A 17158-nucleotide genomic window follows, 5' to 3' on the forward strand; every position below is an offset into this window, starting at 1 on the left:
CGGCCAACACAAAAGAGGCAGCCCCAGCACAATGCCTGCTGTCAGCAACTGAATTATTTTTATACAGGAATTTTTATCTCTATTGTACAAACAAGTATGTGTCTGTGCTGACTTGTTAAGCAATCCACTTGTATGTAGAATAAGATTTTTTTTTTCCTGCTACCAGTCACACAGCTCTAAGATCAGAAGAAACACATACTCTTTGAAGCTCCTCAAATGTTTTAGTTAAAAGGACAGCAGTTGTTTTCAAAGATCCAAGAGTATCTTTATCAGAATTTAATTTTTCCTTATTGATTTTTTCCAACGTAACACAAATTTAACACAGGACAGTTTATTACAAAATAATACGGCCTCTAAATAATCTTTCAGGAGGTACTACTCTCTTTTCCCAAATGCATCCCAGTGTGTTTTACCTCCTCGAAGAGAACAAGGCTGCCCAACTACTGTTTCCCTTTGCACAACAACTATTTCCTAAACATGAAAATCAGCATCGATAATAGAGAAAACGTGGGGAAAAGCCCCTGGCCACCCTCACGCAGTAAATGCTCCATGCACTTGCGATGCCCTGGCTGAAGCACGACAGTTTTGCCGATATATTCTCTTACTCCACAAAGAATAAACTCAGTAGCTAAAATGCAACGAAACCCAGATGATTCATGCAATGTCCAAAAAAAACCAGCTGTGATGCTGTAGCAAAGTAACGCCGGGTGACAAATTAATTGCTGTGAATTTGGGGGGGGGGGGGGGGGGAGTGGGGGGACATTTTTATTTTTGCATTTTATATTTCGCTGCCTGCTAAATCAATTAAGCAAGCAATGAATGCAAAATTAAACTCCTTACTTCCTAAGGAGTGAGGAACTGTAATGTGTGTTTATTTTTAAAAGGTAATAGTTGCAGTAATAGCAGTAATAATAATAATAATGATAATATCCACAACAACAATAATAACACCACTGAAGGCAGGGCTCTTCTTTAAGCCGCTGTTGTTCAGCAGTAATTCCATTGTTTATTTAGGCAGAGGTTTTTCTATCTGAAGCTAAGATCAAATTGTAGGTGTAATTGTTCAGCACTTACGCAAAGCAGGGGGAGGATGGAAGCAGAAAGCCCTTGGTTTTGACTGACCAAAGCTCCGCAGGTCTCCCTCCACCAGTGCACCCGCTCCGGTGCGAATTCAGCACCTTCTGAAGCTGCTTCAGACCTCGATGCCACCCTGACAACGCCTACCTGGAAGGGCAGAGTTGAAGCACTGCTTCTCCTCGACAGCTATTTCACAGGGATATTAAGCCTCATTTCCTTGACAGTAATGCAGTTATTTGGTTTTTGCTTCTTGCTCCAGTCTTGGTGTTTTAGCTATTTAGTGCGAAACACAAAAATCTAAGCTTGAGCTGAGCTCCATACCCACCAAATAAGGGAAAGTGGTTAGTTTTTTTAACAGCAACCTGTTCAGGTAAAAAGTTCCAGCAGAATTGCAGCAGGCAAGCGGGGAGAGGTCTCCGGGGAAAGCAGAGAGAAGAAACACTTTGGTGCACTGTCTGCAAACCCAGAATTCAGCAGCTTTTTTTGGCAGCCAATTTGTTTCAAGTGTTTTGTTTCAGGAAACGTATGTATTTTTCTTCGTGCATTTTGTGGATTTACTACAACCGCTCCTGACAGCTGTTGATTCAGTTAAATGAGCACATTATTAAAAATCCTCTAGCACAGCCGCGCTGAAAAACAGACACCTTTGGATGGAGCTGAAGATTTGAACCCAGAAGAAGATGCACGTGAAACCTCTGTGAAGAGGATGTACAGCCTGGGATGTGCCTACAGCCCAGGGGGCAAAGGGGGCTCCAGCCCCTGTTTGCGGAGACTCTATTTTCTTTGTTTCGACCAGACCCAGATACTAAAAAAGAATGAAAAGCAAAGCAAACGATCCCAAGTATAAAAAATAAATGTTTGCTAATACTTGGAAAAATTACGTCCTCAGCAGGCTGGCATTAATGTGCTTCAAACAATTCTGCAGTGCCCCATACTTTTTTTTCTTTCCTTACTTACTAGCCAATTTTGCAGAGCAAGAACACCTATAGGAAATGAGGAGGGAAAGAAGTGGATGTTTTCATTTTGCTTTAGATCAAAGGCAAACAAGAATGCAAACTGTGGCATATTGAATATTTTTTTCCACCGCTGTCATTCACACTAGGCCATCGAAGTTTTATACAATTCCCCAGCCCAGCTGCATATTAAGCTGGCTGTGTACAGCTTTATTATAGCGTGGCGGTGAGGAAACATTAATATTCCTGTGTTGCATCTGACAGGACATTTACATGTGCCCATCTGAGCTCACACCTGAGAGCTGCTCCAAGGTACAGTAGCTGTGCTCCGATTGTAAAGGCAAATGAAGAACACAAATTCCCTGCTGGGATCGGGGCTGACCTCACCACACCCCACACCGCAAACCTTTCCCTTGCCAACCCGAGGCAATGCCACCTCCGAATGAAGAATGAGCCGGGGAGCAGCCACCAAATTACCAGCCCTCGCGGAAGAAGAGCGAAAAACCTCGCTGAAATATTTTAAAGATGCACAGCGAGTGCAGCTGGCCAATAAAGGTTGGGAAACAAACTCGCTGAACCCCGTGCGGGATGCGCTGCATACTAAACCTGATTAGAAAGACGGGGAGGATGTTTACGGGCTTCAAAATGGGTTTGGCATTAACACAGGAGGGTTTGAATAATGTGAGCGCTTGGTCTGCCTGTCCATGAGGGTCCGCAGTCGCCCGTCCAGCTCCTGCAAGCATTTAAGCACGCAGGTGCTGTTCGGTCCGTGTCTGGCGGGGCAAAGCACACCCAGGATGGGGGCCCTAAAGAGCAAACTGTGTTTCATGGAAATTCATTATGAAATGGAAAACAGATCATCCCAACTGCTCAGGCAGTTTGTGGGTCCATTAATGTGCCTGTTATTTTTAGAAGTATGTAGTAAATCACAGCAATCCATGTACTGATATCAACCGTCGTGGGCCCAAACCTGCTACGCCTGACGTTACCAGGAGGCAGGCTGGAGCTACTGCATTTGTACAAAGTGAGATAAAATATGTTCATTAGCCCAGGGGAAAAAGAAAAAAAAACCAAACCAACCAATGGTTAATTTTAGGGCCATGCTACCAGTATGAATATATATGTAGGTCTTAATGTATTAAAATATATGAGCTCGGCGTATTTTATGAACTTGTGCAATATCCCAGAAGCTGACACATAAAATAGAGCCCTCCCGGACGGAAGCTGCGTTTAGATGCCTGCCAGGCTGACAAGACGACCTCCTTGGACTCACAACGTCGCTGGCAGCACCACAATCCGAACAAAATCACAACAAGCAGAAAGGTAACGAGAGATCCTCAGCAATTAGCTACAAAAAAAACCAAAAAAACCCAAGTGGCAACGTGCCAGGCCATGTCCAGCTTGATGCTAAACGCCTTTTATTGCACAAAGCTGGTACTATTGGATATAAAAACCGACCGAAGCTTGAAGGGAATTTTGTCCAAAAAATTTCCGTAATGAGGATGCGTGCAGGCAAACAACTGGAGGCTGAACTCCCGTTGCCTGACACTGCCTCGCAAGCCTCTTTAATCGTCTTTATTATTTGAATGAAATAAGAAAGAGCTCATGGGCCGAGGGTTGCATATACAAAACGGGGTGATGCTAATAGGACTCCTCCTCTTTAAAAGAGGCATTACCAAATTATGGGAATGTTTAGGGAAGACTTTATTTCTCCCACCGGGCTAATTAGAAGGTGTTTAATTTACTCCCTGCCTCAGTTTCCATCACCTGGCATTTGTTGTTGGGACTCACTGCACAGAGCCTTACATTTATTACGCGCATTATTTTCAAAGCTTTCGGCACGTGATGCTAACGTGCACCTTTTCAGATCCATATGAAGTTTAACGCGTGCCGGGCTGCCTCTTCAACCACAAGCATTTTGGATGCAGCGATGCTTCAGCCCGTGGTGAGCTCCACAATTAAATGTCCCATACAATAGGAGAAAGAATGCAAAACATATTTCTCATCCTCTAAACCAGAAGATCTGATATGCAGGAAACAAAAAACCAGAAAGATTCAGGGCACCGCAACACTCTGATGCTCCCCTGGAAGGATCATTTCGAGGCAGAGGAAAACTTTCTACCCTGCTTCTATGCTTCGAGTGAACTCGTATTTGTGTTTCCAATAAAGAGCCATTTTTACATTAACTGTCTGTAACAGCAGGGAATAGGAAAACTAACACAATCTTTACCTCGTACAAAGGATGATATTGGTGTCACGTGTTTGCTTCTTCAAAAAATGTTATTTATAAAAGGCAATGGGGTAAGCTGAGAAACTATTGACTCTTCCCTGTATCCCCGTGCGAGTAGTGTTAGAGCAACTTTTTGATCCCCCACATTTTTTACATTTCCCCCCCCCCCAAGAAGTAAATTTCACAGCCGCACAGGCCACCGCCTTTAATTAAGCTTTCAAAAGTCTTCTGACAATGCCAACAATTGCAAGACACTTCTGGAGCTCAATCATGCAATCATCGTGACACTTCTATTTACTATTTGTCTTAGAAAGAGTTTCTCTGACATTGTACTTTGACAAAACAGCCAAGCTGCCGGTTCACAACCTTTCTCTGTCTTATTTACAAATACAGCTTGTACGCAGGGCTCCGAATCTCAGGAGCGGGAGCCTTTGGGTAGGCACCCTCACTATTTTTCCTGCCTGCGACTGTTTTACCCAGCCTGTGCTCTCTGTTTCTTTGTATGGGGAAAGCAGACAAAATATTTCCATATTCCTTCCCCCCCCCTCCTTTTTTTTTAAGCTTTCATCTTATTGTCCAGACGCAATGCTAACTATTCAATGCAGACATCAATAATTTTTTGTCTCCGGAACAAAACAAAATAATAAGGAATCGCAATTTACAACCTACAGAATTATAATGGCAACTACTAATAACAGCCCAAGAAAATTTCTGTGGTGTAATGACAACTGTAATAATCAAATGCACTTGGTCCAAAATTTAGCACCAAATTATGTCCACATTCCCCCCGATTACTGCAGACAGAGGTTTTTCTTATGTTATTTTCCCATGTATTTTATTTGAATGCCACAAGCAGCTTGAGAATAAAGGATTTGAGCAGTAAAAATGACCTCCCCTCCTCCTCCCCTCTTTGTACAGTAAATACAGCATCCGCAGATACACACTCGGCATTATAAAGGGGAATATGCAGCAGCACTCCAAAGTGTTCCTCCAACTGAATCCAAGTAACATTTAAGATCCTTCCTCACCCAAAAAACCACCTTTCATTAATTCCCTCGGATTTATACATTCAACAAACAAACCGCTAAAACCTGACACCGGCGGACGATAAATATTTCTTCAGCCTTTTCAATAAGTGAACAGCAATTTTACATTCACTGATCTCTAGATACTTCAGTTAATATTTCCCCCTATTGTAAAATATGAGAGCGGATAACTAAAGCCCTGCCGTAGCACTCACTGCAAATCACGGGCTGCTGGTATCTGGTGGTGAGGCTTTGACATACATATTGATGAAAGCTGCCTCATTGGACTCACACAACATATCCTATTAATTTTCAGTTAAATTTATGACATTTCAGCTATAGCGCTGGATCAGCATCACTCAAAATTTTATAGCAAGTCAAAGCTATGCGCAGGCAGACACCCACACGGAAGAGACAGGTACGCATGCCTGCACCTATGTGGATCTCACAGCTACTGCACAGGTTGCACACATACATATAAGCTCTCGTAATCATCCCCGTCTCTGGAAAACAGCGAGGATAAAGAGCAGCCTATTGACAGTTAAAATAGACATCATTTCTCCCTGCATTTGAATGACTCGCTGCCTCCTTCCTTGTCTTTAGATGAGCCGATCCTTAACCATCACTTAGCTTAAGATGATCTTTTACTGTAACACACCAACCTATCGACTACAAAACTGCAGACAGAGCACATACTGCACCCAGAGCTAACCTATAGCACCTCTGTATCCAGTGCTAACCTGTAACACCTCTTTCAGCCCAACAACTAATTGGGGACATTTTTACATTGCTACTAAACACATATTTTCCGGTCTCTTACCAGAAAGAATCAGTTCCCTCAACTGCTGTATATTTTTCTAAAGGCAGCCCCTATCCTTTTTTTTTTTTTTTTTAAATTACACACTCCTATCTTTTTGCATTTTGCATTCTTGCACAGAAATCAGATATAAAATACCAGAACTGGAAGAGCCTGAGATTCATTGCAGCAGCCCTCCAGAAACCTGAACTCCACAGCTCACTTCAAGACCCTCACTGGTAATTTTACTGCCAAACCCCACAAACTCCCTGCTACAAGCAATGGGTCACTCCACCTATTGCCACACTTCTTTGTGATACGAGGGAGCTAAACCCATCCAAGTGAAAGGGGAGACGAAAACGCGAAGGGGAGGGACAGCGCAAGACCCCATAACTCCTGGTGCTCCTTCCCGCCCTCCCACAGCCCGGCTGCATTTCCCACCACCGGGAACAACCAGGGGACCCCAGTGCCCATCAGCTCCGTCCCAGCCACGGAGGTGCAGGAGAAGACCTGCCCTCTTGGACCTCCCGTCCATGGGCACGGCTAGGCACCACAGCGCAGGAAAGTCGGGGCAGGAGATGCCTGGACAACTGCAGCTCAGTCTCTACTCACAACAGCACCCGTGGCTTGCACCACGGACCCTCCTGCACGGCACCAAGCCCGCTCCCAGCTGGGCCCACTTGCAGAACAAAGGCAATCCCTACGTGTAAGAGCGAGCAGGATGAGGCCCCTGCCGATGCGCACCTCTCCTTACCCATTGCCCTCCGCTCACCGAACCATTTAAAGTCAGTTAAAACCACAGTCTTTTCTGAATTAAGGGCCTGGTGACATTGTGCGAGGCCAAATCCTGCTCGCTTCACGTCACCCGCACCACGCGAAAGCGTGATTTGGCTCGCTGAGTCTCCTGCGCCGTATGAGTGCCAGAGCAAAACCCTCAGCTGAGGAGTTTCCCCTCACGCAGAACTCCTCAGCGTGGCTGTCCCTCCGGCCGAGGGACCTATTTGGGACCATGGGGAGGAGAGCGGGTTTAATTCTTGCTTGACAGATACTGTGTTTTGTCTTTTCAACAGCGCGGCGCCGTACGTAAATACAGCGTTACATCATACCACCGCTCCTCCATATTTGGTGATTTAGTATGGCTCCAGAGCTCGGAAGACTACAAATCCCTTCCGCCAGGCTCCCGCTTCATTAATCATGCCCTACGCTTCTGCTCGTTTTCCGTCAGATCGCAGGCAGCACATGGAAATGGGCACTGCCCTCTACCACTCCGGGAAAAAAAAAAACCACCTTTAACATCCGTGGCTGGGAAGCGCAATACGCGGAATTACTGCGTTCTTTAAGTCTCATTCAAAATGTAGCTTAGCAGTAGCTGAGCCTCTGTTTCCTCTTCAACATACAAATATACATGTATTCAAAGTAATACCTGTTACTCTGCAGAAACAGTATATATTCATTCACATGACGCATGCGTGTGTACACACATAGCTTTGCATATATACATGTCCGCAGGCAGACACGCACGCACTGATACCTATTTGCTGCCACCACAAAACCTTCAAAACTACGGCTCTCCAGCGTGATTTGCCAGGCGGTTTGGAGGCCAGGGAGGCTGCGGGAGTATCACACTGAACCTCCCAGCGCCTACTGCCCTATTATGGTTTGACTTTGTGGCCAAAGCAAGCCCAAGACAAGCTCCAGCACATCATGTGATGATGTACTGCGCCTCTGACAACCCCGAGCGGTCCTGTGGGCTCCCCGAAGAGAGGTACCGGCAGTGCCACATCCCAAACATTGCTGGGTGGGAGGGGAGGTTTTGAAACTGGTTCAGGCATTTGTTGGCATTGATACGCTGCGGTCTCGCCTTTTTCGACCGGTACTATTGGTGCGGTTTGAAGTGATTTGCAACGCTCGCTGCAAATGGGTAGTACTTTTGTTTACTAGCAGGATTTTAAAAGCAGAGCGTGCCTTGTTACACTCCCAGGGCTCTGGGATTTTCTTTCACGTAGTACACTCCATTTTTTTAACCTCATTTGTGAAAATAGCTGCACAGCGAATGGCTTTCCAGTTTTAAAAAAAAAAAAAATTATGCTAAGAAATGGAATTATTTACTCTTTTTTTTTTTTTTAAATTACATTTCATATTGTTTGTTGCACAAAACAGAACTCTGCCTCGGACATTTGTACGGCTGACATGTGGTTGTGTAAACCGCAAACAAAATCAAGATACATCTGTCAAAACCACATCAGAGACAAGAGAGAGCACAGTGAAGCATTTATCATTTGGCTGAGGAGGCAGGCTGCAGAGAGCGGCCTTTCCTGTCAAACCAACCTTTTGAAATTTCCAACATGCCCTTAAACTTTTCGAATAAGCATGTCTGTGCGCTTCAGCAACTGCCCTCTCTACTCTGGCCTGGCCAGTCGAAAATGGCATCTTAAAGTCAAGGTCGGTGGTGTCACTTTGCCATGGGGCTGTGTTTAATTACAGTCCATACGCTGACAGCCAATATGGAACCAAGGCTGGCTGATGCTCGGTTAACTCTTTCACCCCTGACTTTGCCAAAGACTCGAAAGCTCCTCGCTTTATCGCACGGCAGGCTCTGAAATCTCCTCCTGCAGCGCTACGGCAGGCGAGACACCGGGAGACGGTGACTACAATACAGGCAAATCACGAGAGCAGCCTCAAACAATACCGTTAGAAATACCGGCTGGCACGGCACGTGCCTGTTGATCCTGCCTCTGCGCAGGCACTAGGAAATACCGGTTGTGCGCTCACCACTAACCGAAGGCAGGGTATTTAACACGTCGGCCGTCATGGCGAGCAGAACAGAGACAGACACGGCAGTTTACAACTGCAAACATGCTACGTTGCAACTGAAACGGAAATAAACTCGCAAACACTTCTCCTTGCTTTAATTTACCTGCTATATGTTCCTGTTTAGGGCAAATTCCTCTAGATGACGTTGATAAACAATCGTCATCCTCTGGCGTAACCTGGATGCCAACCTCCACAGGATTGGATGCCTTTTTCAGCTCACTTGGTGAGGGTGAAGGTGGCTTATCCACAGCCTTCTCTAAGCAGAGACTGCCATTGCATTGTTTCCGTTTGTGCTCAATAAAAATAAGAATGTCCCCCAACGGGAAGTTCATCTGACACTGGCCACAAGTGAGGAGGTCGTGGTCCCCTTCCGGAGCTCCCAATGTGCCATGTTCAGGTTCGTCATCAGTGAGAATGGCTTCAAGAGGTTCGGCTGCAGTTTGAGAAACAAAAGGAGAATCATTAGAGCTCTCAGGAAAGGCACCGGGCACGGGGGGAGGAACGCGCCGAGCCCCCTCTTCATGAATATTACACCCTGCTCACAAGGTCTGCCTGCTCCCCCCCAACTAAACCCATGCAACACGGCTATTAGCATGGCAGTGAGGAGATGAATTCATCAGTTACAGGGAAGAGATTTTGCAGAAGCAGCTGTAGCATGCAGAACTCGGAGAGCAAGCACTGCAACTATCTCTGTGTTCCTACATGAGGACAAATTTCTGACTCGATTGAACGATTCGGTGCTAAAATTAAATGAATAGGCTGAAAGAATACACTGCAAAACTCTTGTAGTACTACGAGGAGAAGCGAATATGGTGTTTTATTGCCGGATGTATTATTTATGTGTATGAATTCAAGGCTAAAAGCACGGCACACGCTCTCTCACACACACATGGGTGTGTATTTTCCACCAGCCAGACCTACTTTCTAAAATTCAGAAACCTGAACTACACGGGTGCGGGTGCAGACAAAAGGTGTTTCAACATATAGATATCGCATATTTCCTATACAGGCCGTGCAGGTAGCGTGTGTGCGTGTAAAAGAAAAGAGAGGGAGAGCCAGACCGCGTGGCCGCACACACCCAGGCACCAACACACAGGGCACACATAGCCCTTATAACGCACGTGCATACGTATACGTATGTATTTGTGTCACTATCCCTATCAGCCCGTTTGCGGCTTCCAATTTAAAAATTCGAAACCCGGGAGTTTTTCGTGGGGGAGGGAAGGGGCGAGACCAATAAATAAATAAATAAATAAATGGCAGAAACCGAAATGATAAAAAGCAAGTGCAGCAGAAATGCCTGCGGGGTGGGGGGAGGCACCTCTCACTTTTCAGCTACTCCTCAGGATTCAAATAAATATCAAATTGACGACCGAGTCCACCCAGAGATATTAGCTAGATGGGTTATTTTTTAGTACTTAAGGGAACAAGGCAATTAGTCATTTTTCTTTTTTTATCCTGAAATAAAGGAATGCCTAAATTATCTTGAACGTGTCAGCACTGGTGGCCCTCAGCATCTAAAAATCAGCTTGGCCAAGTGACTGCCACATTTCCTCGCAACAGTGAGAAGTGCCTTCTTTAAACTCAAAATACCTTGCCTAATGTTGTCAAAGTTGACAAATTTTCTGAATGAGCTCCAAAAAGCTTCATTATGAGGCTATTTCTGCTCACAGAATCGTCAGTGGATGCTCTAACGAGGCAGACGCGGCTCTCTTTTCTGCTGGCTTTTTTTTTGGTTTTGTTAAGTTTGCAGAGAAATACCTTGGCAATCTCTGTGCAGTCTCCATCACTATTGCCTTTCACGAGAAAAAAAAAAAATAAATACCAGCAGCGTGTTGGTACTCCTCTATCTGCGCAATACCACACGCACGCTAACAGCAGCGAGCAGGAGGAGAGGGTACTACAAATACAACCCACCTCAAAACACTGCCAGGTAACGCAAGCGAGGCAGAATACAACTCCTAAACAGTTAATCAGCCTGACCTTCTTTAGCTGGCTGCCAATTTCACATTTAATGAACTTAAAGCCACAGAGAATCAAAAAATAGATTTTAATTTGACTGCACGATATTGGAACTGATTTTGATAAAGTGCAAAAATCCAGTGAACTCAGGTTAAATTTATTTCAACCCTACCTAGGCTGAATATTGAGGAGGAAGATCTGGAGTAGCTCCCAGTTGTGCTGCGTAAAATAATATTGAAAGAGCACACTACCTCGCCGTACCTCAGCTCCAACTAGGACACAGGGATCCAGTCCATCATTTCTTGCCTCTAGTGCTACTTCTAATTTAACGTAAGGTCAACCACAGGAATATGAAGGTTACATTCGTATTAATAAAAACAATGTCTTAATCGCTGGGGTTTTCTTATAAACTTACAGACCGACAAGACAAGACACACAACGTGCATTTCACACTCCTCGGGAAGCCGGGAGAGGAGCAGGGTGTTTCTGCGGGATTGCTGGGCATGGCGTTTTTCTCCCCAGCCGTTCCTTGCGTTCGGACCGAGGGAGTAAATTATTGCAGGACTAATTCCACCAGTAGCTCGCTGCACGCCGCAGACAAAGGTATTTTGCAAATCTAACTTCTAGCTCACCAACTCTCCGCAGCAAAAGACACAAATAACCCGTATTCCCCTTACAACTGGCTTAGCGAGGAGCTCTGCATAATCATTACTCAATTATAATGTTTTCCCGCGGCCTGATTTCTTTCTGACGCTGTCAGTATTATTTAGCAGGGGAAGGTAACCCGCTGCTTCGACACCAGACAGTTAAAAGTAGCGCTAAACAAAAATAGACTTTGCTAAAGTCTGTACCGACTGGGCTGATTTACAATCAAAACCAGGAAATGAAGTGGTAATTCAGAGGTTGCTGATTACACCTCCACATTTCACCTAATTAATTTTATAGGAGGCAAAGTTCTTGAAAATAACAAGATGATCAAATGTACAGATATAAAACCTGTAACCTCAACATTTTCTATGCTCTTAACGTAAATTATTGCTAATTAACAAGAATTATATACTAATGTATGAAATACGGCTGGCACCGTGTTCACTGCAAAACATTTGGCTCCTGATGGAGGCAGAGCCAGCAAAAATATGTTTTTATTGTTACTGCTACTTTTAAAACAAAATATAAAATACCGGGTTTACAAAGAAAAAGCCGGAATACAATTCACCTGGTCTTGCCACTGATTTGCAGGATGCATCTTTTAATTCTGGGGCAATCAAAATTCCCTGCCTGGGTCCCTCATCACCCGTCCCTATTTTTCATGCAAATTGCCCTTCCACCAACATGTCTTTTCAGCTTCCCCCCTTCGCCCTCCTACTCCCCCCTTCTTCCCCGTTCCCAGTCACCAAAACAACCGCACCGTCTCTCTGGCAAAAGCGGGATGGATTTTGGAGTGTCGGGAGAAAGGAGGTACCGGGGGTGATGGGGTGCGGGGGGGGGATGCCACGGCACGGTGCGGGGAAATGCCCCAGCAGCGCATCCGCGCTGCCGGGGCATTTCCCCGCACCGTGCCGTGGGAAGGATGGAGAGGGGCTGTTTAATCCTAAGTTTGTGTCCTGGGATCGTGTGGTGCAAGGATGGGGACACACACACACACACACGGGACGGGACTTGGGGGTACAATGGGAACCGCCAACACGTTATGGGGAGGGGGAACCCGGGGAGGGGGAAGGCGAGCATCACCCGGTGCCTCCCGGAGCAAGCAAACTCCGCGCAAAATTAAGAACAAAGAAGAAGACGGGGGGGGGGGGGGAGAGATGGAGGGGAGGGAGCTGGGCGCCCTCCCCCTCCCGCCGGCCGGGAGGCAGCGGAGGAGCCGGCCAGGTTCAAGTTCGCGGGGCTGCCCGGTTGTTTGATCTCGCTGTGCCTCCTAGCGACCGAAACGGGCAGGGAGCCCGCCCGCCGCCTCCGCCGCCCCGGCTCCGGCACGGCATCCCCCCCCCCCCCGGCTCTCCGCTCCCCCAGCCCGGCCTCCCTTTTCCCCCCACATCTCCCAGCCCACCCATCCACCCTCACCCACCCCCCACGCCCCCCCCATCCCCGGGGCGGCTCTCGCCGGAGGGAGCCCCCCGGGGCCCGTCCCAGCCGCCGCTTCCGCCCCACACGTGCGGAAACTCCGCGCCGGCCCGCGGGTATCGCAGCGAAAAAGAGCCACGGGGATCCCGCCCGTCTCCGCTGCCCCCCGGAGCGAGTCGGAGCCCCCCACACCCCGGTCCCGCCGTGATCCCCTTTCCCCACACCCCACTCCCGGGGCCGCCCGGGCATCCCGGCGCGGGGAAAGGACACCCCCCCCCGTACCCCATTTCAGGAGGGGGGTCGCACACCCCCATAAACGTGCCATTGATGTTGCAACCCCTACCCCAAAGCCGCGCCGAGCAATTCAAAGAAAAAAAAGCCCCGAGAAGTGGCGGGGAAAGAGGGAGAAAACGACAGGGGGAAGGGGGGTGGGAAGGGGGGAGAGCAAAGGACTGAGCCCCCGACCCCCCCCCCCCCACCTCCCGGGCTTTAGGGAAAACTTTGGGCAGGGCAGAGCTCCCCGGCCGGCCCTGCCCGCAGCGGAGCGGCTGCCTGCGAAGGGCCAGCGTTTCGCTCAGGGGGTTCCATGTGCGAACCTGGCTGGAAATGTGTGTGCAGCCGTGGGGGAGAGAAATGGCAGCGTAAAGTTTTTTTGCGAAGGGAAGAGGGAGCCGGGGATCGTTGGCAGAAAGAAATCGCCCTGGGTTTTCTGCCATCCCTGGGAGGGAACAAAACCCGCCGGGAGTAATGGAGGAGAGAGAAGGAAAGAAAGAAGAAAGAAAGAAAGAAAAAGAAGGGGGAGAAAAAGCGAGGAGAAGCATGCAGCATTTCCCCTTCCCCCCCAGCTCACCCCGAGGAAAAGGGGATTTATTTTTTTTCTCCCTTCCTTCCCACCCCCCTCGCCCCAAACCTTTCCAGCTCGAGTTGCCTTTTGTTGTGCAAAGAGCGCTCCCGCTTATCTTGCATCTAGCCCTGGCGTGTGTGGTGGCGGCTGGAGGGAGGGAGCCGGAGAGTTTTTGTTGCGAACGGTGTGGTGGGGCTCGGGGTTTGTTTTTTCTCTCCCGGGGAGAGCGGATTTGGTTTGGGGTTGAAATGCGGCGGCGAGAAAGGGCCGTTCGCGGGTGTGAGGGTGCGAGTGTGTGCGAGCGTGTGTGTGTGCGTGCGTGTGTGTGAGTGCGTGTGTGTGTGCTCAGCCCGGGCTCGCTCTCGCCTGTGTTTGTTGGCAGGAGGCTCCCCGCACACGCGGTGCTTGTAAACATTCAGACACGAGATTTTTCCCAATCAAAATCCACTTCCACTTTTTTTTTTTTTTTTGAAAATCTTCCAAAAAATAGTAAGCGAGCGGGAGAACGCGAAGCGAGGGCGAGGAGGGAATCCCTCCCGGCGCGGCGCGGCTCGGCTCGGCTCCCTCGCCGCCCGGTGCCGCCCCCCCCCCCCAACCCCCCCCACCCCCCGCCCCAGCCCGAGCCGGAGCGGCGGCGGGGCGGGCGCGGGGCGAGGTCGGGGCGGCGGAGCCCCGCACGGCGCCGGCCCGTGGCGGCGGGGAGCGGCGGGACGGCCAGCCCGCACCCCGCGGCGGAAACAAAAGGGAGGCGGCCCGGCTCGGCTCTCCCCCCCCCCCCCTCGCCCCGAGAGGGTGCCGCGGGGCGGGCGAGGCGAAGGGGCGAGCCCGCCGGCAGCGGAGGGGCTCCGGCCGCCGGACTTTCTCCCCGCTCCGCTCGCCCGCAGCTCCCGCCCGGCCGGCCAAGGTGTCCGGCGTCCAGCCCGCCGCTCCCGTAGGAATTTCTTTAGACTTTCGGTCGGTTCTGTCCCCGACAGCCCCGCACCTAGCCCGCGCGGGGCGGCTCGCCGCCTCTCCCGGTGCCGGGGCGAGAGCCGCCGCTCTTGCCGCCAAAGAGCGGGGAAAGCGGGAGGCGAGAGGAGTGGGGAGAAGGGAGCGGAGCGGGGGCAGAGGGAGTGCGCGCTGGCGGGCGAGGGGCAAAGAGAGAAAGAGAAGAAAAGTGATCAAGGTGATTAAATTAGAGAGGGAGAAATTAACCGGAACGCTGATAATCCCGAGCCGGCGTTGAGTTCATTTTTTCCCCGACTCGCTCACTCGCTCTCACTTTTAATTTTTTTTTTTTTCCTCCCCTGCTCTCGCTCAAATTAAAAATTAAATCCGTGAAGGAGAAATTAAATAAATTGCTCTCCGGGTTACTTACGTGAAAATTCCCGTTTGCTTAAGTGCTGGGGTTTGCCTTGCTTGCGGCGCGACATGGTGGGTTGGTGGCTTCGGTGGCTTGTGAGTCGCTCGGTTCACATCGGGAGAGACGGGTTAGAGAGGAAGGAGACTCCAGAGAAAATATCTTCATCAATGTCTTTTGACATCCAAAATAAATTAGAAATAATACAAAGATGGCGCAGGGAAGATGAATTGTGGGATAGCAGTCATGGCTTTTTTTTTTTTTTTGTGCAAGGAAAAAAAGAGAGAGAGAGAGGGAGAGGGAGAGAGAGGGAGAGAGAGAAGGAGAGAGAGAGATGAAAAAAATGGCAAAAGCCCCCCTGAGCTGCAAGTTCAAGTGCGGACGTGACGTCCCTGCGAACTTGAACGTCAGGAGCCTGGATGGACAGAGACATACAAAACATGGGCAGGGCAAGCCGGGGAGAGGGGAGGAGGGAAGGCGAAGGCAACACCAATGGACACTCATCAGGGGCTGGACATGAAAAAGAGAGCAGGACAAGCCAATGGACAGTGATCGCAGGGGGGAGAGGGGAGGGGGCGCGGCGGGAGGGGGTCCACCGGCCGCCCGGCGCACGCTGCCGAATGGAGCCGGGGGGCCGGGGGCGGAGGGGGCGGCGGCCGGACCCGCAAGTGGCCGCGGAGGAGCGGGTGCAGGATGGGAGCCGGGAGAGGGGCGAGGGGGGGGAATTAAACACGCACACGCGGAGAAAGAAGGGAGGAAAGAGAGAGGGAGAAAGCGAGCAGGCAGGCAGCGGCAGCGCAGGCACGCACACCCCCGCTGCAAAAGCAAATACATCAATGAAGCAAAAGACAGGCAGAGAGGGCTGCGGGGCAGGCTAGCCTCGGGATGTGCCGAGGAGGTGGGAGAGCTAGGGGAAGCCAGGTAGGACCGGAGACCACCCAAAAAGCGAGGGGGGGCCATCCGGCTCCCGGCTTCCCCACTCGCCCCCCCTCGAAGCCGCGGAGTCCCCTCCTCCCGGGAGCTGCGGCCCGTCCCCGGGGGACGGCGGCGGCGGCGGCTCGGCGGGGAGTTGGGGGGCGGCGGGGGCTCGGCCCGGGCCGCGGCCCGCGGGAAACTTCGGCGGGGAGCGGCGGGCCTCGCCCCGCCGCCGAGCCGGGCTCCTTGCCCCGGGGCGGGCCGGAGGAGAAGCGAGCGGAGTTTCGCGAGCGAGGAAGCGGCAGGCACGGGAGGAGAAGCCGCAGGAGCGGGGCGGGGGGGGAAGGAGGGCGGCGGGACCTCGCAGCTTTCCCCGCGGGCTTCTCTCGCCCGCCAGCCCGGAGCCCCCCTCCCCCGGCGGCGCTCCGAGCCCTGCCCGCAACGACAGTCTCTTAACGAAAGCGAAACGCGGGGCTGCCGGCGGCGGGGCGGCGCGGGCAGCGGGCTGGCACCGGGGGAGGGCGGGGGGAGAGCCGAGGCGGCGGGAGGCACCGAGAAGTGGCTGGAGTTGGGAGGATGCGGCAGCGGCGGCTGCAACTTCGCCGAAAACACACGGAGAGACGCAGAGGCTGCCGGCACGGGGAGGGATCAGGTTGCAGTAGAAATTAAGCTCCGGAGGCGAACGGGCGGTTGGAGCAAAGTGCGGCTGCGAAAGGAGTGCGAGGGGGATAACCGTGCCCAGGACGGAGGCGGAGAGACGGAGCGCCGGGCGGCCCCGCGGGAGAAGAGAGCGAGCGAGCTGGACGGGAGGCAAGGGGGGACGAGAAGCTGCCCGCCACCGTAAGAAAGACTTTAACGCGCGGAGCTGCGATCGCCCGGACGCCGCCCGGGGAACCGAGGGGGCGGGCGGAGGCCGGGGCTCGGCGGGCGGGCGGCGGGGACCTGTTGGCGAGGCGAGCCCGGCCGCGCCGCCGGCGGAGCTGTCAGAGGCCGGGGCGAATCGCTCCGGCGTGGGACGGTTTCAGCTTCCCGCCAGCAGCTTCCCCCCCCCCCGCTTCGCCCCGCGGCTCCGCCCGCCGCCCCCCGCCGCCGGTCAGGCCCCCCCCCCCGCCGCTCCCCTCCTTCATACATCGAGACGG

The 17158-nt window shown here is 51.1% G+C and overlaps 1 protein-coding gene across 5 annotated transcripts in view; it reads right to left on the minus strand.

Moving 5' to 3' along the window:
- BCL11A (BCL11 transcription factor A) overlaps positions 1 to 17158 on the minus strand; it is a 152278-nt gene that overhangs the window by 58504 nt on the left and 76616 nt on the right. For 4 of the 5 annotated variants that reach the window (XM_050893519.1, XM_050893517.1, XM_050893516.1 and 1 more), the window contains exons 1-2: positions 15123 to 15248; positions 8999 to 9328 (exon numbers count right to left, since the gene is read on the minus strand). In XM_050893519.1, coding sequence (XP_050749476.1) covers positions 8999 to 9328; positions 15123 to 15177 — 385 coding nt within the window. In that variant the 5' untranslated portion in view covers positions 15178 to 15248. Of the gene's footprint in view, positions 1 to 8998; positions 9329 to 15122; positions 15249 to 17158 lie in introns of those variants that run through there. The other variant, XM_050893518.1, reaches the window with a different exon arrangement.

This window comes from Gymnogyps californianus, chromosome 3 (genome assembly GCF_018139145.2).
Source record: "Gymnogyps californianus isolate 813 chromosome 3, ASM1813914v2, whole genome shotgun sequence".
Classification (NCBI taxonomy): domain Eukaryota; kingdom Metazoa; phylum Chordata; class Aves; order Accipitriformes; family Cathartidae; genus Gymnogyps; species Gymnogyps californianus.